Below are 23900 nucleotides of genomic sequence, written 5' to 3' on the forward strand. Positions count from 1 at the left end.
AATTTATTTTCCAGATTGTTGATCTAGATTTAAAAAGGAACCAAAACCGGGAAGCTTTAAGAGCCCTCCAAAGGGAATCAGCTCAGAATGGTAAGACAGACCCTGCAAGCAAATGCTGTACTATCATAGGAACTGGGTCAGACCAAAGGTCCATCAAGCCCAGCATCCTGTTTCCAATAGAGGCCAAGCCAGGACACAGGTACCCGGCAGGATCCCAAGGGGCAGAGAGATTCCAAGCTCCTTATACCAAGAATAAGCAGGGGATTTCTGCAACTCTACTTTAATGGTTAATGGATTTTTTTTCCTCCAGGAAGTTGTGTAAACTGTCTTTAAATGCAGCTACACTAATAGCTTTCACCACATCCTCTGGCAATGAATTCCAGAGCTTAATTATGCATTGAAGAAAAAAAATATTTTCTCTTATTAGTTCTAAATGTATTACCCAGTAACTTAATTGTGTGTCCCCTGATGTTTGTACTTTTTTAAAAGAGTAAACAACCGATTAACGTTTACTCGTTCCATTCCACTCATTATTTTATAGACCTCTATCATATCCCCCCTCATCCGTCTCTTCTCCAAGCTGAACAGCCCTAACCTCTTTAGCCTTTCCTCTTTATCATTTTGGTCGCCCTTCTCTGTACCTTTTCTAATTCTGCTGTATCTTTCTTGAGATGCAGTGACCAGAACTGCACACAATACTCAAGATGAGGATGCACCATGGAGTGATACAGAGACATTAGGATATTCTCTGTTTTATTCTCCATTCCTTTCCTAATAATCCCCAGCATTCTGTTTGTGTATGATATATGAACACAAGATGAGGATGCACCATGGAGTGATACAGAGGCATTATGATATTCTCTGTTTTATTCTCCATTCCTTTCCTAATAATCCCCAGCATTCTGTTTGTGTATGATATATGAACACAAGATGAGGATGCACCATGGAGTGATACAGAGGCATTATGATATTCTCTGTTTTATTCTCCATTCCTTTCCTAATAATCCCCAGCATTCTGTTTGTGTATGATATATGAACACAAGATGAGGATGCACCATGGAGTGATACAGAGGCATTATGATATTCTCTGTTTTATTCTCCATTCCTTTCCTAATAATCCCCAGCATTCTGTTTGTGTATGATATATGAACACAAGATGAGGATGCACCATGGAGTGATAAAGAGATATTATGATATTCTCTGTTTTATTCTCCATTCCTTTCCTAATAATCCCCAGCATTCTGTTTGTGTATGATATATGAACACAAGATGAGGATGCACCATGGAGTGATACAGAGGCATTATGATATTCTCTGTTTTATTCTCCATTCCTTTCCTAATAATCCCCAGCATTCTGTTTGTGTATGATATATGAACACAAGATGAGGATGCACCATGGAGTGATACAGAGACATTATGATATTCTCTGTTTTATTCTCCATTCCTTTCCTAATAATCCCCAGCATTCTGTTTGTGTATGATATATGAACACAAGGTGAGGATGCGCCATGGAGTGATACAGAGACATTATGATATTCTCTGTTTTATTCACCATTCCTTTCCTAATAATCCCCAGCATTCTGTTTGTGTATGATATATGAACACAAGATGAGGATGCACCATGGAGGGATACAGAGGCATTATGATATTCTCTGTTTTATTCTCCATTCCTTTCCTAATAATCCCCAGCATTCTGTTTGTGTATGATATATGAACACAAGATGAGGATGCACCATGGAGTGATACAGAGGCATTATGATATTCTCTGTTTTATTCTCCATTCCTTTCCTAATAATCCCCAGCATTCTGTTTGTGTATGATATATGAACACAAGATGAGGATGCACCATGGAGTGATACAGAGGCATTATGATATTCTCTGTTTTATTCTCCATTCCTTTCCTAATAATCCCCAGCATTCTGTTTGTGTATGATATATGAACACAAGATGAGGATGCACCATGGAGTGATACAGAGACATTATGATATTCTCTGTTTTATTCTCCATTCCTTTCCTAATAATCCCCAGCATTCTGTTTGTGTATGATATATGAACACAAGATGAGGATGCACCATGGAGTGATACAGAGACATTATGATATTCTCTGTTTTATTCTCCATTCCTTTCCTAATAATCCCCAGCATTCTGTTTGTGTATGATATATGAACACAAGATGAGGCTGCACCATGGAGTGATACAGAGACATTATGATATTCTCTGTTTTATTCTCCATTCCTTTCCTAATAATCCCCAGCATTCTGTTTGTGTATGATATATGAACACAAGATGAGGATGCACCATGGAGTGATACAGAGACATTATGATATTCTCTGTTTTATTCTCCATTCCTTTCCTAATAATCCCCAGCATTCTGTTTGTGTACGATATATGAACACAAGATGAGGTCACACCATGGAGTGATACAGAGACATTATGATATTCTCTGTTTTATTCTCCATTCCTTTCCTAATAATCCCCAGCATTCTGTTTGTGTATGATATATGAACACAAGATGAGGATGCACCATGGAGTGATACAGAGACATTATGATATTCTCTGTTTTATTCTCCATTCCTTTCCAATAAATCCCCAGCATTCTGTTTGTGTATGATATATGAACACAAGATGAGGATGCACCATGGAGTGATACAGAGACATTATGATATTCTCTGTTTTATTCTCCATTCCTTTCCTAATAATCCCCAGCATTCTGTTTGTGTATGATATATGAACACAAGATGAGGATGCACCATGGAGTGCTACAGAGGCATTATGATATTCTCTGTTTTATTCTCCATTCCTTTCCTAATAATCCCCAGCATTCTGTTTGTGTATGATATATGAACACAAGATGAGGATGCACCATGGAGTGCTACAGAGGCATTATGATATTCTCTGTTTTATTCTCCATTCCTTTCCTAATAATCCCCAGCATTCTGTTTGTGTATGATATATGAACACAAGATGAGGATGCACCATGGAGTGATACAGAGACATTATGATATTCTCTGTTTTATTCTCCATTCCTTTCCTAATAATCCCCAGCATTCTGTGTGTGTATGATATATGAACACAAGATGAGGATGCACCATGGAGTGATACAGAGGCATTATGATATTCTCTGTTTTATTCTCCATTCCTTTCCTAATAATCCCCAGCATTCTGTTTGTGTACGATATATGAACACAAGATGAGGATGCACCATGGAGTGATACAGAGACATTATGATATTCTCTGTTTTATTCTCCATTCCTTTCCTAATAATCCCCAGCATTCTGTTTGTGTATGATATATGAACACAAGATGAGGTCGCACCATGGAGTGATACAGAGGCATTATGATATTCTCTGTTTTATTCTCCATTCCTTTCCTAATAATCCCCAGCATTCTGTTTGTGTATGATATATGAACACAAGATGAGGTCGCACCATGGAGTGATACAGAGGCATTAGGATATTCTCTGTTTTATTCTCCATTCCTTTCCTAATAATCCCCAGCATTCTGTTTGTGTATGATATATGAACACAAGATGAGGTCGCACCATGGAGTGATACAGAGGCATTATGATATTCTCTGTTTTATTCTCCATTCCTTTCCTAATAATCCCTAGCATTCTGTGTGTGTATGATATATGAACACAAGATGAGGATGCACCATGGAGTGATACAGAGGCATTATGATATTCTCTGTTTTATTCTCCATTCCTTTCCTAATAATCCCTAGCATTCTGTTTGTGTACGATATATGAACACAAGATGAGGTCGCACCATGGAGTGATACAGAGGCATTATGATATTCTCTGTTTTATTCTCCATTCCTTTCCTAATAATCCCCAGCATTCTGTTTGTGTATGATATATGAACACAAGATGAGGTCGCACCATGGAGTGATACAGAGGCATTAGGATATTCTCTGTTTTATTCTCCATTCCTTTCCTAATAATCCCCAGCATTCTGTTTGTGTATGATATATGAACACAAGATGAGGATGCACCATGGAGTGATACAGAGACATTATGATATTCTCTGTTTTATTCTCCATTCCTTTCCTAATAATCCCCAGCATTCTGTTTGTGTATGATATATGAACACAAGATGAGGATGCACCATGGAGTGATACAGAGACATTATGATATTCTCTGTTTTATTCTCCATTCCTTTCCTAATAATCCCCAGCATTCTGTTTGTGTATGATATATGAACACAAGATGAGGTCACACCATGGAGTGATATAGAGACATTATGATATTCTCTGTTTTATTCTCCATTCCTTTCCTAATAATCCCCAGCATTCTGTTTGTGTATGATATATGAACACAAGATGAGGATGCACCATGGAGTGATACAGAGACATTATGATATTCTCTGTTTTATTCTCCATTCCTTTCCAATAAATCCCCAGCATTCTGTTTGTGTATGATATATGAACACAAGATGAGGATGCACCATGGAGTGATACAGAGACATTATGATATTCTCTGTTTTATTCTCCATTCCTTTCCTAATAATCCCCAGCATTCTGTTTGTGTATGATATATGAACACAAGATGAGGATGCACCATGGAGTGCTACAGAGGCATTATGATATTCTCTGTTTTATTCCCCATTCCTTTCCTAATAATCCCCAGCATTCTGTTTGTGTATGATATATGAACACAAGATGAGGTCACTCCATGGAGTGATACAGAGACATTATGATATTCTCTGTTTTATTCTCCATTCCTTTCCTAATAATCCCCAGCATTCTGTTTGTGTATGATATATGAACACAAGATGAGGATGCACCATGGAGTGATACAGAGACATTATGATATTCTCTGTTTTATTCTCCATTCCTTTCCTAATAATCCCCAGCATTCTGTTTGTGTATGATATATGAACACAAGATGAGGTCACACCATGGAGTGATACAGAGACATTATGATATTCTCTGTTTTATTCTCCATTCCTTTCCTAATAATCCCCAGCATTCTGTTTGTGTATGATATATGAACACAAGATGAGGATGCACCATGGAGTGATACAGAGACATTATGATATTCTCTGTTTTATTCTCCATTCCTTTCCAATAAATCCCCAGCATTCTGTTTGTGTATGATATATGAACACAAGATGAGGATGCACCATGGAGTGATACAGAGACATTATGATATTCTCTGTTTTATTCTCCATTCCTTTCCTAATAATCCCCAGCATTCTGTTTGTGTATGATATATGAACACAAGATGAGGATGCACCATGGAGTGCTACAGAGGCATTATGATATTCTCTGTTTTATTCTCCATTCCTTTCCTAATAATCCCCAGCATTCTGTTTGTGTATGATATATGAACACAAGATGAGGATGCACCATGGAGTGATACAGAGGCATTATGATATTCTCTGTTTTATTCTCCATTCCTTTCCTAATAATCCCCAGCATTCTGTTTGTGTATGATATATGAACACAAGATGAGGATGCACCATGGAGTGATACAGAGACATTATGATATTCTCTGTTTTATTCTCCATTCCTTTCCTAATAATCCCCAGCATTCTGTGTGTGTATGATATATGAACACAAGATGAGGATGCACCATGGAGTGATACAGAGGCATTATGATATTCTCTGTTTTATTCTCCATTCCTTTCCTAATAATCCCCAGCATTCTGTTTGTGTACGATATATGAACACAAGATGAGGATGCACCATGGAGTGATACAGAGACATTATGATATTCTCTGTTTTATTCTCCATTCCTTTCCTAATAATCCCCAGCATTCTGTTTGTGTACGATATATGAACACAAGATGAGGTCGCACCATGGAGTGATACAGAGGCATTATGATATTCTCTGTTTTATTCTCCATTCCTTTCCTAATAATCCCCAGCATTCTGTTTGTGTATGATATATGAACACAAGATGAGGTCGCACCATGGAGTGATACAGAGGCATTAGGATATTCTCTGTTTTATTCTCCATTCCTTTCCTAATAATCCCCAGCATTCTGTTTGTGTATGATATATGAACACAAGATGAGGATGCACCATGGAGTGATACAGAGGCATTATGATATTCTCTGTTTTATTCTCCATTCCTTTCCTAATAATCCCCAGCATTCTGTTTGTGTATGATATATGAACACAAGATGAGGATGCACCATGGAGTGATACAGAGACATTATGATATTCTCTGTTTTATTCTCCATTCCTTTCCTAATAATCCCCAGCATTCTGTGTGTGTATGATATATGAACACAAGATGAGGATGCACCATGGAGTGATACAGAGGCATTATGATATTCTCTGTTTTATTCTCCATTCCTTTCCTAATAATCCCCAGCATTCTGTTTGTGTACGATATATGAACACAAGATGAGGATGCACCATGGAGTGATACAGAGACATTATGATATTCTCTGTTTATTCTCCATTCCTTTCCTAATAATCCCCAGCATTCTGTTTGTGTACGATATATGAACACAAGATGAGGATGCACCATGGAGTGATACAGAGACATTATGATATTCTCTGTTTTATTCTCCATTCCTTTCCTAATAATCCCCAGCATTCTGTTTGTGTACGATATATGAACACAAGATGAGGTCGCACCATGGAGTGATACAGAGGCATTATGATATTCTCTGTTTTATTCTCCATTCCTTTCCTAATAATCCCCAGCATTCTGTTTGTGTATGATATATGAACACAAGATGAGGTCGCACCATGGAGTGATACAGAGGCATTAGGATATTCTCTGTTTTATTCTCCATTCCTTTCCTAATAATCCCCAGCATTCTGTTTGTGTATGATATATGAACACAAGATGAGGTCGCACCATGGAGTGATACAGAGGCATTATGATATTCTCTGTTCCCTGTACGTACCAGGATCAGTCCAGGACACCTGGGTTGTGACTCCGCACCAGTAGATGGAGACAGACTAAAACTTGTGGGCGGAGCATATATGCCCCTGTGCCAGTCACAGCCCCTCAGTCTTACTCTGTCTCCAGTAGGTGGTGCAGGTCTGGTCACAGCCCTGTCGGGCCTGATTCTGTGTGGTTAGTCAGGTTCGCTTTTGTGGTTGATTTTATTAGGCCTAACTTGGTTTTTTTCTTCAAATTGGGTTTTATTTAATCTTGTTTAATTCTAGTCCCAGTTGCCCTGCCTCCCTGGGGAGTTGAGAGGTCCTGAGGGGACTACCCTCCCCAGGTTGAGGCCGCTGCTAGGGTTGAGGACCCGGCTGGACTAGTAGCAGCGTCAGGGGTGACACCGGGGAGCCCGGTTCACTCACCCCTGCAGGACATAGGGCTTTTCAGCACCTGGGACAGCGTTTTTTTTTTTCTTATTTAAAAAAAAAAAAAAAAAAAAAAAAGTGTTTTTACTTTTGTTTTCAGTCGGCTCTCCGTTCCCTGGCGTTGCGCTCCGTTCCGCTCGAGGGGGGGCGTCTTCGGCAGGGGGGAGGTCGCCGATTTTCGCCGCGTTGAATTTTTGTGTTTATTCGGCGTCCCTCAGTGCTTTTCGGCGCGTCTTTGGTTTCCCGCGGTTTTTTGCAGGGCCGCGCGGCTCGCAGTGCAGGGCCTGCGACTCGGCGCGCGCGCGTCTCTCCCGGGACGGGCTTTGCTCGGCCTGCGTCCCGGGAGACGAGGGATCGTCGGCGGCTCCTCGGGGGGCCCGTTCCCGGGTCGCGCGATCGCCGTCGCAAGGGGGGGGTCCCCCTGATAGGCCTCCTGACCCGTTCCTGGTCAGCGCGGGAATGGCGGCCATTTTGTCTACCGGCCGGGTAGCTTCGCGGGAAACGGTGGGGGCCTCGGTTTTACCTCCTACGCTTTCCCCGCAGCGGGGTGCAGCGGTGGAGGTCCCTTCAGAGGGGCCCCAGTCCCGGGGGCATTCGGAAAGCGACGCAACGGATTCGGGCAAGTTTTCTGAAGATTTGGCGCTTTTGCTGCGCCGTTCTAAGCGCAGCAAGCGCAGACGGGGGGACGCCTCGCGTTCAAGGGTCCACCGGTCCCCGCCGCAGAACAAGATGGCAAGGAGGGTGGCGAAGACCACCCAGAGAGCGGCCTGGGGCAAACGGCTTCCCCGAGGGGTGCCGCAGAACTCGGATTCCGAAGATACCTCCGGGGCGGACACAGAGGCCTCCGAGGAGCCCCTGCCTGGGGCCGGGACGGCAGCAGCAGATGGCTCGGCGCAGCCCAGTACAGGTAAAGGAGCGCAGGCCGTCGACGGGGATGACCCCAAGGTGGTGCGTCTGTTCCGCAGAGAGGAACTGTCGCCACTCATTCCGGCCATTCTCCAGGAGCTGGGGATTGAGGCTCCTCCGGTGGTGGTCCGCCAGGAGGCAAATATGGATCCTGTTCTGATTGGGTTCACAGGGCCGGCGGTCGTTTTTCATTTTTTCGTCCACGGATATCCTCTTCAAGGAATGGGATACTCCGGAGTTAGGTCTGAAGGTCAGCAAGGCCATGGACAAACTTTACCCTTTGCCGGAGGACGCGCTAGAGCTCCTCCGACTCCCAAAGGTGGATTCGGCAGTGTCAGCTGTCACGAAGAGGTCTACCATCCCGGTCACGGGAGCGACAGCCCTCCGGGATATTCAAGACCGTACGTTGGAGGTTCAACTCAAAATATTTTTGAGGTTTCTGCCCTAGGGGTGCGTGCCGCCAGTTGCACAAATTTTGCTATGCGTGCTAGTCTGCGCTGGACTCAAGTCCTGCAGGCGAATGCGGGTCTCTCTTCAGAGGAGGCTTCCCAAGCTGACAGATTGGAGGCGGCCATTGCCTATGGCGCGGATGCATTCCATGATCTTTTGCGCACCTCAGCTAGGTCCATGGTGGCAGCGGTGTCGGCACGTCGTCTCCTTTGGCTGCGCAATTGGGCAGCGGATGGCTCTTCCAAGGCTCACCTCGGGGCTTTGCCTTTTAAGGGGACATTGCTGTTCGGCAAGGAGTTGGACGATTTGATGGTTTACCTGGGGGAGAACCGAGCGTTTAAGCTGCCGGAGGATAGGACCCGGTCGAGATTTTCCTTTTCAGGCAGAGCCCGGTTCAGGGGGCCCAGGAAGTCTAGGCCACAAAGATCCTCTGGACCCTAGGCCGTCTTCCTCTCGGTACACCCAGTGGCAGCAGTCCTTTCGGGGCAAACGTTTTGGCCGGCAAGGAGGGGCCCCGTCGGGTGCGGGGTCCAAGCCTTCGCAATGAAGTTCGGCCGGCCCATCCCTCGTCGCGTCCTCGGCACGCTGTTCCAAACGTGGGGACGCGTCTATCCTTATTCCTCGAGGAATGGGCCAGCGTGACATCGGATCAATGGGTCCTCGACGTGATAAAACATGGCTACGAGTTAGATTTGGCTCGCATCCCAACGGACAAATTCCTGGTCTCACCCTGCAAGGATCCCAAGAAGAAGGCGGCGGTGCTAGATACCATCCAAAGACTAGAAAGACTGGGAGCCATCTCGCCGGTTCCGGCCGCTCAGTACGGCAAGGGCCGGTACTCCATTTACTTCTTAGTCTCCAAGAGAGACGGCACTTTCCGCCCAATTCTGGATCTGAAAGGAGTCAACAGATGCCTTCGAGTCCCTCACTTCAAAATGGAGACCATTCGGTCAGTGATCGCGTCAGTGCGTCCCGGCGAATTCCTGGCGTCCCTAGATCTCACAGAAGCATACCTTCATGTGGAAATTCAACCAGCGTTTCAGCGGTTTCTGAGGTTTGGCATTCTGGGCAGGCACTTCCAGTTCCGGGCGCTTCCGTTCGGCCTGGCGACAGCGCCTCGGACATTCACGAAAGTGATGGTGGTCGTGGCGGCGCAGTTGCGGCGGGAAGGCCTGCTGGTTCACCCTTACCTCGACGATTGGCTGAGCCGGGCGAAGTCTCAGAGTCTGTGTCGGCAGGCGGTGGCCAGGGTGTTACAGCTCTTGCAGTCCCTGGGCTGGGTGGTCAACTTCAACAAGAGTTATCTCGAACCTCTCAGTCCTTGGAATATCTTGGAGCCCTGTTCGACACGTAGCGAGGCAGTGTGATTCTCTCGCAGGACCGGATATGCAAACTGCAGTCTCAGGTGCTACGTTTTTGTTGCTACACCGGCCACGAGTCTGCGATTACCTGACGGTTCTGGGGTCTATGGCATCCAAGCTGGCGTTAGTCCCTTGGGCGTTCGCTCATCTATGGCCGCTGCAGTCCTCATTGCTTTCCCTCTGGAAACCGGTTTCCGAGGATTTCTATCTACCTCTACCTCTCGAGGGGCAGGCGCGATCCAGCCTGAGCTGGAAGTCGGTTCAGGGTCTGTGGTCAGTCGCAGACCCGGTGGTCTATCAACCGGCTGGAGACCAGAGCGGTCCGTCTGGCGCTGCAAGCTTTTCTACCCCTCGTGCGCGGACAGGCGGTCCGGGTATGGTCGGACAACGCTACCACCGTGGCTTACATCAATCGCCAGGGAGGGACAAGAAGTCCTCTAGTGGCGGAGGAGGCGCGGCTCTGGATGCTCTGGGCAGAACGGCATCTCAGCCATCTCGTGGCTTCCCACATAGTGGGAATCGACAACGTCCAGGCGGATTTTCTCAGTCGTCACCGCTTGGATCCCGGAGAGTGGGAGTTGGCGGACGAGGCGTTTCTCTTCATTCGCCGGACTTGGGGAATGCCCCACATGGATCTGATGGCCACCTGGCACGACGCGAAGGCTCCGCGATTTTACAGTCGACGTCGCGAAAGGGGAGCAGAAGGAGTCGACGCGTTGGTGCTTCCCTGGCCGGTGGATGTGCTTCTCTATGTGTTCCCACCATGGCCCATGATCGGAAAGATCCTACGGCGCATAGAATTGCATCCATCCAATGTGATCATGGTGGCGCCGGAGTGGCCACGCCGTCCGTGGTTTGCGGACCTGGTCCAGCTGTCAGTGGCCGCACCCCTTCGTCTACAGGGATTCCCGGGGTTCCTTCGTCAGGGCCCCGTCTGTTTGGAGGATGTGGCTCACTTTTGTCTCGCAGCATGGTTTTTGAGAGGTATCGGTTGAAGAGAAAAGGCTATTCGGATGCGGTCGTTGCTACGTTGCTGACATCCAGAAAACAGTCTACGTCCCTAGCTTATGTTCGGGTCTGGGTAGTTTTTTGAGGAATGGTGCATGGAGTGGGGCCTAGACCCCACTTCCGCTTCTATTCCCGATACTCTGGCTTTTTTTCCAGGCGGGGCTCGCCGAAGGTTTAGCGTGTAATTCCCTTCGGGTTCAAGTGGCGGCGCTTGGCTGTTTGCGTGGTAAGGTCCGGGGGATCTCTCTGGCTCTCCACCCGGATATCTCCCGCTTTCTTAGGGGGGCTAAGCACCTCCGTCCTCCGTTGCGGCCCCCTTGCCCGTCTTGGAACCTCAACTGGGTACTCTCAGCCTTATGCTCAGTGCCGTTTTGAGCCCCTGAAACGTTCTACGCTCAAGGATTTCACCTTGAAGACCGTATTCCTAGTGGCGATTGCATCGGCCCGTCGTGTTTTCAGAATTACAGGCGTTGTCCTGTAGGGAGACCTTCTTGCGCATCTCCGATTCGGTGGTCTCCTTGCGGACGGTTACCTCCTTCCTTCCTAAGGTCGTGTCGTCGTTCCATTTGAATCAGTCAATTGAACTTCCCGCTTTCTCGGTTGCGGAGTCTTCGGACCCGAAAACAAAAGACTTGAGAAAACTAGATGTGCGGAGGTCCCGGCTTCGCTATCTGGAGGTTACTAATCCGTTTCGGGTGACGGATCTTCTGTTTGTGTTAACTTCGGGTCCAAAGAAAGGTGCTGCGGCGTCCCGCACGACAATTGCCCGTTGGCTCAAGGAAGCCATTGGTTCTGCGTACATTCTGCGCGGAAAATCGCCGCCGGTGGGTCTTCGGGCTCATTCGACACGCTTTGCAGGGCGGATACCTGGAAGTCGTTGCATACCTTCATTAAACATTGCCGGTTGGATGTTCAGGCTACTGAAGCTGGGGGTTTTGGAGAGAGGGTACTCCGAGCGGGACTCTCTGCTTCCCACCCTCGGTAAGTTAGCTCTGGTACATCCCAGGTGTCCTGGACTGATCCTGGTACGTACAGGGAAAGGAAAATTAGTTTCTTACCTGATAATTTTCGTTCCTGTAGTACCAAGGATCAGTCCAGGATCCCGCCCGCAGTGTTGCGTTATAGTAACGGAGAGTCCGCTCATTATTGTGTTTTTCAGTACGCTGATCCATTCGCTCTCCCGGTTGGGGAGTCTGGTTCCTGTAGGGGTGTTGGTTTTCTTTTCCCTACCAAGTTGTATGGTTAGCTATGGTTGCCTTTTGGCTTTTGTCTACTTTGACATTACGTATGACTGAGGGGCTGTGACTGGCACAGGGGCATATATGCTCCGCCCACAAGTTTTAGTCTGTCTCCATCTACTGGTGCGGAGTCACAACCCAGGTGTCCTGGACTGATCCTTGGTACTACAGGAACGAAAATTATCAGGTAAGAAACTAATTTTCCTTTTTATTCTCCATTCCTTTCCTAATAATCCCTAGCATTCTGTGTGTGTATGATATATGAACACAAGATGAGGATGCACCATGGAGTGATACAGAGGCATTATGATATTCTCTGTTTTATTCTCCATTCCTTTCCTAATAATCCCTAGCATTCTGTTTGTGTACGATATATGAACACAAGATGAGGTCGCACCATGGAGTGATACAGAGGCATTATGATATTCTCTGTTTTATTCTCCATTCCTTTCCTAATAATCCCCAGCATTCTGTTTGTGTATGATATATGAACACAAGATGAGGTCGCACCATGGAGTGATACAGAGGCATTAGGATATTCTCTGTTTTATTCTCCATTCCTTTCCTAATAATCCCCAGCATTCTGTTTGTGTATGATATATGAACACTTGGAGGAAGGCCTACATCCATTACTGGTAGGGATACCACATATTTTGACCTTTTTTACAACAGGGATTGTCCAAGGGCTTAGCCTACAATTCCCTTCAGGTACAGGTAGTGGCCCTGGGGTGTTTCTGGGTAAACAACAAGAGAGGTCTTTGGCATCCCATCTGGATGTGGTGCAATTTTTAAAGGGGATCAAGCATTTGCCGCCACCGGTGCGCAGAGTGTGTCCTACGTGGCGTATGACCTTAGTTTTGCAGGCACTTTGCAGTCATCCGTTTGAGCCATTGCAGAAGGTGTCTGTAAAGGACCTCGTCCTGAAGGTGGTTTTTCTGGTGGTGATTTGCTCAGCTAGAAGAATTTCGGAGCTGCACGCTTTGTCCTACAGGGGGACAGTTTTGGGAATTAATGATGGAGTATCTTTGCGCACGGTACCCTTGTTCCTACCCTAAGGTGGTTTCCTCTTTTCACCTCAGTCAGATGGTGGAGCTTTCTGCTTTTACGAATTGGTCTTTGGAAATGCCAGAAGCAAGGGAACTGCATTTGTTGGATGTTCGTCAGGTGCTGTGGTGGTATCTTAAGGACACCAATGGTTTCTGGCAGTTGGATCATCTGTTTTGTTTGAGCCAAAGAAGGGATGTAAGGCTGCAAAGGGCACCGTTGCTTGTTTGTTGAAGGAAGCTATTATTTCGGCTTATCTTTGCAAGGGCAGAAAGGTTCCAGAGGGGCTGCGAGCGCAGGCAGATTCTTGGGCTGAGAGTCAGTTGGTGCCACCACAAGAGATTTGTTGGGCGCCTACATGGTCTTTGCTGCACACTTTCTCTTGGCATTACCAGTTGATGTTTAGGTGCTAGGAGCGCAGAGTGTATTGAGAGCAGGTCTTTCGCAGTGTAGGGGCACTTTGGTACATCCCACTTGTCTGGCCTGATCTGGGGTATGAACAGGAAAGGGAAAATTGGTTCTCTTACCTGCTAATTTTTGGTCCGAAGTATCACAGATCAGTCCAGAGGTCCTGCCCCTGATTTATGAAAGTCCGATTTAACTTGTGTTGATATTATCTGGAGCGTGCAGAATGTATATAGTCAGAGCCTAAAAAGGGTTTCCAGGTTTGGTTGTTCCTTGGGGTTCAGGGAGTCCAACCTTCGCCCTGGGAAAGCAGGGGATAGTTCAGCAATGTTCACTCTGTTTCGCTTGGGTACAAGTCAATACTGAGGGACTGCAGGTGGCACTTTGGATATGTAGCAGTGACTCAAAGTTTTTGTTTTCTGCCTCCATCTGCTGGTAGGGGTGCAAAACTCACTTGTGTGGACTGATCAGAGGTATTTCAGAAATGAAAATTAGGTAAGAACCAATTTTTCTTTGCCGCCTCTCCCATGACCTTTTCATTTCCTGCTGAGTCTCTCAAGAGGGACTTTGTTTAAATGCCTTCTGAAGATTGAGAGAGACTATTTCAGCTAACTTGCCCTTGTCCACTTATTTAAATCCTTCAAAAAAGAATTAACATTTGTAAGACAAGACTTCTGTTTGCTAAATCCATCTAGACCGTCCATGTCTGTCTAGATGTTTAATAATTTTGTTCTTCAAAATTGCTTCTACAATCTTGTCCAGCAGAGACATCTAGCTTACTGGTCTGTAGATTCCCAGATCAGTCCGAGGCCCTTTTTTAAAAAATAAAATGGTTGTTATGTTGGCCCCCTTCCACTCCCCAGGTACCGTAGGTGATTTGAATGACAAGTTAGAGATTACTAGTAATAAGTCTGTCAAGATTTAAATCCTTCAGATATCAATGGCCAGTTTGAGGGCCACAACCTGCAAAATTAAGGGGAGCAGTGGATGTGTAATATGTCCCTTCCACAGAATGGCACATTCCTTTTCAGCCAGAGGTGACCAGATGGTTTGACCTGCTGCACCCCATCTGTCAAGATTAAAGGGAAGGATACTTATGGGAAGACAGAGTAGAAAAGGGTTTGAGGTGCAGAGACAGGAGGTAGATGTGTACAGTAGAGTAGAATTGCACATAAGGACTATAGAGCACATCCAGTTTGTTCAAATTCCTGTTGAAGAATGGCGCGTGTGTGTGCGCGCGCGCATGGGTGTGTGTGCGCGCGCGCGCGTGTGTGTGTGTGCGTGCAATAGGGAGACAGGAGGATGTGGGGTGTGTGTGTGTGGAGCGAGATGGGAGCATGGGATTATGTGCTGGAGGGATAGAGATGATGTGGAACTGCTAAGGTTGACAAAGGGCTCTGTAGAACCTGGAGAAATGTGGCCAAATGGAACTGCATCTTGTCGTGATTAATATGTGGAAGAAACCTTCACTGTATACTTCTTACTGTACAATCTGATTTCAGATACGGCAATGGTTTGCTTTGGGAACATGTTTATCCAGTTTCCAAAGTCCAAGATGAAAGAAATGATTCAAAAGGGTGAGTGGTTTAGTGCGTAGTTAGTTCTCTTGTTTCAGCCACAGATTCCTGTTAACTCCCATTAGTCTCTTCAGGTAATGTTTCCCTGCTGTAAATCCCTGGCAGGAAATGAGCTTTATAAGAGGTGCTGCACCTCTGCTGGGGAATTTGGAGGCAGTAACACTTTTCTGCTCCAAGGAATCTGAAGAACTGCAGTTGCAAAGGTGGTTACGGGTAGAAAGGCACAGTCCAGTTTATTTTCTTTATTTTTTATTTATTTAGATTTATATTCCGCTTTTCACACACTTTTCAGCGCTTCAAAGTGGATTACATTTCAGGTACTGTAGGTATGGTATTTCCCTATCCCCAGAGGGCTTACAATCTAAGTTTGTACCTGAGGCAATGGAGGGTAAAGTGACTTGCCCCGGTTCACAAGGAGCGACAGCGGGACTCGAACCCTGGCCTCCTGGTTCATAGCCCACTCTCTAACCACTAGGCTACTCCTGGAATCTTCAGCTTAGCAGGTAACTCATGGCTCCCCTGCCCCCTTTTCTCTTCTTCTAGATCAGGAACACCTGGATGAAGAAATTGCAAAACTTCGGAAAGAGCTGAAGATAAAGGTGAACTATCTGTATGAAGCCCAAGGTAGATATAAGAGCTTAGGAAGAGCAGCAACTAATTCCCCCTCTTCAATCTGGCCAACAGAAGAAGACAGATAGCTGTCCAAACAATGTTTAATATGGAGAGGTTTATTTAAACGATTTTGAAATAAATCAGCAAACCAAAATGTGCCCAAATGTTGTCATGGAGTAAAGTAATGTTGCAATCTGGCAGGTTTACAGCGTGTCCTGTGGGTGGTAACCATGCACCGTTTCCTTCTTACAAACCACCCACACATGGAGAATTTACTACTTTCCTGATAATTTCGTTTCCTCTAAGGAGGGCAGACCAATCCCTATGAGTGGCTTATGCACCTTTACCAGAAGATGGAGATGGAGTAAAAGCTTACGTCACTGATATATAGCCCTGCCCTGACAGCCCGCAAGTATTCTCTGAAAAAGCCAAATTATGAACAAACTGATTATACTTGAACATAACAGCTAACAGTCGACCATTCATGCCAATGTACAACCAATAAGGAATACTGAGCTCAGTCAACCGAACACTCACTAACCTGAGGGCTGGTTAAGCCAGTTACCAGTCTTCAGACGAAGAGCAGAAATAAACCTCTGCATTGTCTGCACCTGAAAGGCAAACTATTGATCAAAATCGGCAGTCAGGGCTTGATCTGCCCTCCTTAGAGGAAACACTATGCACCAACTAACCTCTTTCCCTTTACAGAATAATTCTCCAACACCCACTGATTCAAGGGAAAACCTTGCTCAGTGGTCTTTTTTGTACGGAGGCTCTGTTCAAGGATAACCACTTTTTAGTTATCCCTCTCATTTGCCCCGTATATTGCTCTTTATTAATCGCACTTTATATTCATCTTTTTTTCTTTTCCTTTTCACTTTTTACTTATAAAATCCCTTCTCCCTGGCTGCTTATCCGACCCACTTATCCGTTTTTATTCTCATATACTTATCAAGGCTGCCACCCTCATATCTTCCTATGGGTTCGGATTCGCCTGCCCGACATTGGCCATGTTTCGGCACTGTGCCTGCTTCAGGGACTGCGGGAGAGAAATCTACTGTGTCCGGTCTGGGTTCACAGTATCAACATATTTTTTTTCGTACTGCGTGTGTAATGTGAGCGACGCCTTCAGTATACGACTCTTAGAGGAAAGGCAATTATCAGGTAAGTACTAATTTCTCCTTTCTCTTCTCTCAAGCAGACCAATCCCCACGAGTGGGATATACCAAAGCTACACCCAAACAAGGCGGGAGGCTGCCCGCGGTCCAGTCAAAACCACCCACGCAAACATGGCATCCTGCCAAGCTTGAATATCCAAGTGGTAATGCTTGGAAAAGGTGTGTAAGGATAACCACCACTCGGCGAGACAAACGAATTTCCACCCACGATACCACCTGAGCCCTCATGGAATGTGGTCTAATCTGCTTTGGCAAAGGAATCAGCATCCACATAAACGGTCAAGAGGACTTCCTTAACCCAAGTACCGCATTAAATGACGCTTGACATCCAAGGTATGCAAAAGACAATACTCTCAACCCTATCCCTGTCCAAAGTGAGCAGGGAAACAGACTGATGCAAATAAAACTCCAAAACCACTTTTGGCAAAAACAAAGGCACATTCTGAAGCTGTACCACACCCGGAATTATACGTAGAAAAGGCTTGCAGTTCAAAAAACCAATGTGCAGAACAGACTGCAAGCAGAAAAACCATCTTCAAGGTAAGCAGCTGCGAGGAAAAGGCCAGGCAGCAGCCAAAAAGATAGCCCTGTCAAGAAATTTAGCCAGATTGCCAGTGCCTCTGTGGGACCTTAATCATAAGGGAGGATGAAGATGCTTAACTTCCTTCAAAATCCACCATTGACTCACCCCCTATATCAAGCAAGAGCTGCTACTTGACCCTTCAAGGTATTAATGGCCAAACTTTATGCAGTCCTTCCTGTAAAAAGTCCAAAATCAAAGGAATATCCACTTTGAGAAGCTGAGAACTTTGCTCTGAACACCAGGCCTCAAATCTGCCAAACTCTCACAAAGGCCAGAGATGTAAAAAAAAAAAAAAAGATTCTGGATTTAAGCCAAGTGGAAATCAAGCAGGTGAACCACGCCTCAACAATCTAGTTCTCACAAGGGACAAACTGTAAGACAAAATAGACCTGGATCTTTGAAAAGAAATGGTCCCTGCCTCAACAGTCTTCCTAGGAGGCAGCCAGAGGGGACTGTCCAGTAGCAGTCTCTGCAGATTGGTATACCACAGCCCCTGGGGCCAACACGGAGCCACCAAAAGTATGGTGTTGGCCTGACTTGCAAGTTTCCGAGCAAGCATCCTAACCGAGGCCAGGATTGGAAGGTATATAGCAGGCTGCCCCGCGGCCACACCTGCATGAGAGCATGGTTGCCCTTCGGCTGCGACTAAAAAACCGTGGAAGTTTCGCGTTACTGGAAGCTGCCAGCAAGTCTAGGTTCAGGCAGCCCTAGCGCTCCACTATAAACTGAAGGGCTTCATCCACTAACTCCCATTCTCCTGGGTCCAAACTCTTCCTGCTTGAGAAAGATGGCTGTCACATTGTCCTTTCTGGCAATGTGGGAAGCGGACATGTCTAGGAGATGCTGCTCTGCCCAGACCATGAGTGCATCTATCTCTTCCAACACTTGATGACCTCTGATGGCACCCTGATGATTGATGGAGGCCATAGCTGTTGCATTGTCAGACATTATCCAGACCACCCAAGCCCCTAGACGCTCGGCAGAATGCAAACACTTCAGCTGAACCGCCTGTGCTTCCAAACGGTTGATGCTCCACTGCTGTTCCTTGGCATTCCATCGACCTTGCACCATCAATTCCTGACAGTGAGCCCTCCAACACAGGAGGCTCACAGCCATTGTGAGCCCTAACCGATCCAGTGTCTCAAAGGAAACACCATTCCAGAGATGAACCGCCTGCAACCAGCATTGCAATTCTGTGCTCACTTACAATGGTACGAGAAGCCTCACCGCATAGTCCTGCAATGAAGAACTCCAGCTACGTACAATGAAGAGGTCACATATGCGCCCAAGCCTAAGGAACTACCTTCAACGAGGTTGCCATAAAACCCAGGACCTGAAGATAAGGACAATTTGCTCAACAGTGTGATCTTCTCAGGGTTTGAGCTTGAGAGATCAACTTTTCTGGCAGAAACACTCTTCCCTGCTTTGTATCGAAGCAAACACTGAGATACTCCAGTGTCTGAGACGGCTGTAAGTTGCTCTTGGACAAATTCACCACCCAGCCTAGATCCTGCAGCAAGGAGACCACCCTGCAAGATATCCTGTGCCTTTCTTCCATGGTCTTGGCTTGAACCAACCAGTCATCCAGATGTGGGTGAACTAGGATGCAGTCCTTGCGTCTGTCACTAATACTACCATGACTTTGGAGAAGGCCTTGGGCACAGTGGCAAGGCCTGAAAATAATCACATCCCAGAATGGCAAACTTCAGGAATATCTGATGTTCCTGATTAATGGGAAGATGCAGATATGCCTCCGTCCTAGCTGAAGACGTGAGGTAACCCCTGACTGTACCTTCATTATGATGAAGCACACAGTCTCCATTCGGAAATGGATGCCTCACAAATGACAGTTGAAGCCGCCTTCTTGGGTATGACAAAATAGATGAAATAGCAGCCCATATTTTGTTGTGATTCGGGAACAGGAATTACAACCTTCATATCTAATAGTCTTCTCAGTGTTGATTCAATTACTACCCTCTTCTGAGGGTAGTTGTACGGCGAGATCATAAAAGCATCTGGGAGAATGCAAAGGAACTCCTAGAGCATAGCCATCCTGAATCACTTCTAGGATCCATTGGTCCGATGTAATGTGGAACCACTTCTGAGAAAAGAGAGAGAGGCAGCCGCACCAGCATCAGAGTCCGCAAACCTTCATTGGGAAGATTGAGGAGCTCCACCTCTGGAACCTGCATCCTTCCAAAGCTTTCTGGGGTGAAAGAACTGAGACCCACCAAAGGAACGGGTCTCTAAGAATAAGCTCCCCGATTAAGGCCAAAATCGCCTGAAATCTCGCCAGTGGTTGGAAAAGGCTGTGACGTCTGCTTCTGATCCTCTGGCAAACGAGGGACCTAAGCATCCCCCCATTTATTCACCTCTTGTTCCAATCCACTACCAAACAAAAGAGAACCCCCTAAAGGTCAGGTTGGTGAGAGAGGACCTAGAAACTGTCTGCCGACCAATTGTGCAGCCACAGCTGATGGATAGCCGCTATAACAGAAGCAACTCCTCTAGCGGCAGTACAAACAAGGTCATAGCCCGCATCAGCTAAAAAGGCTGTCCTAGGTTCTATTATCCAAAACCAGTCCTCTCAGACCTCTGAGAGAGAGTTGCTCAAGCCACCAGGAAACAAGCAGTGATTTGTAAATTCATTGCCAGGGCGTCAAAGGCTTGCTTAAGGATAGCTTCAATCCTTCTATCCTGAGCATACCATAGAGCTGCACCTCCTGCAACAGATATGGTGGGTCGCTTAGGGACACAACACACCAAGGCATCCATCTTTGGGAAACACAACTGCTCTCTAGCCTGCGTATCCAAGGGATATAAACCTGACAAGGAGCATCCTCCTTTTGAAACTCTCCTCTAGCACACTCCATTCAAGGTCAATCGACTCTTGAATCACATCCTGGAGGGGAAAGAAATATGAAGTCTTGTAGAGGGTGACCAATATGGGATCCTTTTCCTGCACACCTGAAGGGAAACTCCTAGCCTCTCCAAGCATCTTCAGGGTCTAAGAAACCAGACCCAGCAACTCATCTCTATGAACGAAACTGAGTTGAGTTCTATATGGCTCTAAATCTGGGGGATTTTCCCCGTCCTTAAGAGGGGAGCAAATTATTAGTGTTGTCCTGATTCACTTCCACTCAAACATAGTCAGTGATATTTGCGCCACAGCGTTTGCATGCAGTGGAAGACACAGGAGGGCCTCGACCATGCGACTCCGATTTAGGAGGCATTACCATGTCTGCAGGACTCCCCGGCAGAAGTCTGTAGTTCCTGGAAAAGAATTCCACCCATGAAAAAGGATGACTCATACCAGGCCCCATAGGTCCAAACCTGACATCATGAGAGCGAGAATCTGCAGAGGAAGTCTGTCAGTGGATCAATAGTCATGTCGCCTTCAGCCCCCCTCCCCTCAGACTGAGGGGTTGGACTAGCGTCGGCAAATCAGTAGAAGACAAACACCTTGCGCATCTAGGCAGCGCTGACACAGACTCGCAGAAGGCTGTATTCCCTCCATATAGCATGCAGCACAGAGAGCCAAGCACTCCGTCATCTTCGGCGCCAGCCCCAAGATGCTGTGAACTCAGCAAGATACGTGCCAAATACACCCGCAGTGGATAACTACATGGTCAAGTACGTGGGTTACTACACATGCAGCTATGCCCTTAACTAGGTGCATTATACGCGTTAAGCTATGTGCAAATATACAGATGCAATGCGCACACCAAAAAGCTGCCCAATTAACACCCAACAGGAGACGCAGAACTAGGCGAACACAGAGATCACACACAAAGCATGTGATGGACCGTTGCACCCTACTATGCAGTCAGCAAAAGGAAGCCTGGAAGCAGGGCCTAGCTAAAAGGCTGCTCAATCCGCCCAGCCTGAGCTGCCACCACATCTCACTAAACTCCCAGAGATGTGAGCGGGGCACGGTGAACCCCAGTGCCGAGGACAGCCTCACTAAAACTGCTCTCTGGGAAATAAAAAATGTTTTGTCTTAGCTGAGCTCAGCCCTCCCTGCCAGTGAGCAGAAATGGGTCGCCAGCTACAGGGGGGAGAGGGCAAAAGGCTTCACCACCCAGCCTCTCTCAGCCTGCAACTGTGCTGCTTTCTTTATAAATGCCAGAACCACACTACTGGACTCAAGGCTCGCGACTGAGGGAGGGACCCATTAGTATCACTTCAGGAGGCAGGTGGAGCTATCCAGTCGCTCATCTCTCCAGAAATCTTCCGCTTTTCTTTTCCCCACAGGCAATCCCCAGTAGGGAAATGCATGTGCACCATGTGTCTGCTGGAGACAGAATATGGATGGGGCTGTATATCCGTAATGTTAGCTTTTCCTGTCTCCATCTGCAGGTAGAGGTGCATAACGCACTCGTGGGGCTTGGTCTGCCCAAGTGCAGAGGAAGTTCTTATTTTGTTTTTATTAGTTGCCATACGCACATGCCCAAGACTCCATACAAAGTCAGCACTCCTAAAAGGAAACCAATCGGGGTCGTCTTCTGAGGAAAGCTGGTATATGGAAGTTATTCACCTTCTCTCGGATACTGGGGATTTGGGGAAAAATAGGTTAGGAGGGCAAGGCAGGTCTGTTGATCCTGCTTCTTAATCCTAGGATAGTGGGAGGGCTGCACCTATGGTGGTGATGATGAAATTCTGGGATAGTTTTACTCAGCTGCTGTCGGACATGGTGGGAGACCCGGCTGTATTTCTGTTACATACTGCTAGGGGGACACAGCCTCATGCAGAGCAATATTGTTTACAACAAGCCATTATAGCGGCCATTGGAAACAGGACGAAGGCTGAATCCAGTCTCTTATTTAAATAAATTAACCGCAGTCAGACCGAAACAAAGGGCCAAGTTTGAGATGCGCTGGAAGTGAGGGAGGGGCACATAATTTCTAAGCGATTACTTCTTTACCCATTCTGCTAGCTTTGGGTTCTGTGGGGATATGAAGACGGAGAGCTGCCCGGACTTGTAGGGAGGGAAGAATTAAAACTCAGACAAAATGTAATTTTGAAGGTTTATTGTTACCCATGCGGTCAGCATTTATGGTATTACAAATCCGTAGCCCCTTGATGGGCTGTTGTCACTATATTCGTTTCCACAGCTTGCATCATTCATCTTTTACATTTCCTATTTTACCTGTCTACCTTGTATAAAATTGATGACTTGGAGTCCTATAAAGCGACTTTCCGATGGGGAGAGATTTCACGGCAGGATCACAGATCGATCCAGCAAGTCTGTGCCAGGATTATTATTAATCTGTGTTAACATTCATTGTTAAATATGTACTGTTATGACATTAATTGTCTAAAGACCGGTTCTGTATCTGGTATCTTTGTAACCATTCTGATTGTTATTATATGTTAACCTCCAAACTATAAATAATAATAAAAAAAAAAGAATAGTGGGAGGACAGGCAGTTCAGCCTGACAGTTCCTTCTCCCATGTATCTGTACAGACTCTTCCTTAGGGGAGGAAGGAGTAAGGGGGCTGAAGGGTTAACATAGTTTTAGGCAGCCCTTGCTCAATCATCATCCTGTATTTTGTACCATGGAGATTTAGGGGTGAATCCAAAATGAATAGTTTGCTGTATGGTTTTTGGGCTGTGGGTTGGGGGTAGGAAGGATTGGAAGGGTGCAATGCCTGTAGGTGCCACAGGTGAGCTTTATCTCTCTCCCTTTGTTTCTTTCTGCAGGTAAAGCTGAGTTGAAAGGCTTTAATCTAAAAGCACTGCGGCCAGAGGAACTGAGAGCTGTACAGCAGTTGCTGTGAGCGCAAGACCAGACTTGAAGCTGCTGCCACATCGGGATAGACTCTTACTGAAAGCCATATTTTAGCAGATTAAATAGTGTAGTAATGTTAAAACTATTGTTTGTATTAAATGTAAAAGGCTTTTCAGTAAGCAAAGCTACAGTGAAAGGGGCTCCTGCAGCAGGGTCAGTGGGGAGCTGGACATGCACCAGTTTCTAGTCCAGTTTGCTACATGGACAGTGTCTTTAAAATTATTTTCCTAGCGTGTAGCCAGATGGACTCAGGCCCTATGGGTTATGCTCCCCTGCCAGCAGATGGAGATGGAGTCAGGTTTCAAAGCTGACGTCACCCTAGATTCACCCCTGCAGTGACCTCAGCCATTCAGTATCGCTCTATCTCCTTTCAGGAACACAGTACTCTTTAAATGAGGAAAATTTACTTTCAAATTTCAACTTTTAAATTGGAGAAGATTGAGCCCCGCTCTCCTGCGGTGATACCTAAT

The 23900-nt window shown here is 46.2% G+C and overlaps 1 protein-coding gene across 2 annotated transcripts in view; it reads left to right on the forward strand.

The window, feature by feature from the left end:
• Positions 1 to 23594, forward strand: part of PDRG1 (p53 and DNA damage regulated 1) — a 54697-nt gene extending 31103 nt beyond the window's left edge. For both annotated transcript variants that reach the window (XM_029611027.1, XM_029611026.1), the window contains exons 3-6: positions 15 to 90; positions 15190 to 15264; positions 15808 to 15888; positions 23343 to 23594. In XM_029611027.1, the coding sequence (XP_029466887.1) occupies positions 15 to 90; positions 15190 to 15264; positions 15808 to 15888; positions 23343 to 23419 (309 nt within the window). In that variant the 3' untranslated portion in view covers positions 23420 to 23594. The remainder of the gene's footprint in view (positions 1 to 14; positions 91 to 15189; positions 15265 to 15807; positions 15889 to 23342) is intronic.
• Positions 23595 to 23900: the final 306 nt, after the last annotated feature.

This window comes from Rhinatrema bivittatum, chromosome 8, assembly GCF_901001135.1.
Source record: "Rhinatrema bivittatum chromosome 8, aRhiBiv1.1, whole genome shotgun sequence".
Lineage (NCBI taxonomy): Eukaryota > Metazoa > Chordata > Amphibia > Gymnophiona > Rhinatrematidae > Rhinatrema > Rhinatrema bivittatum.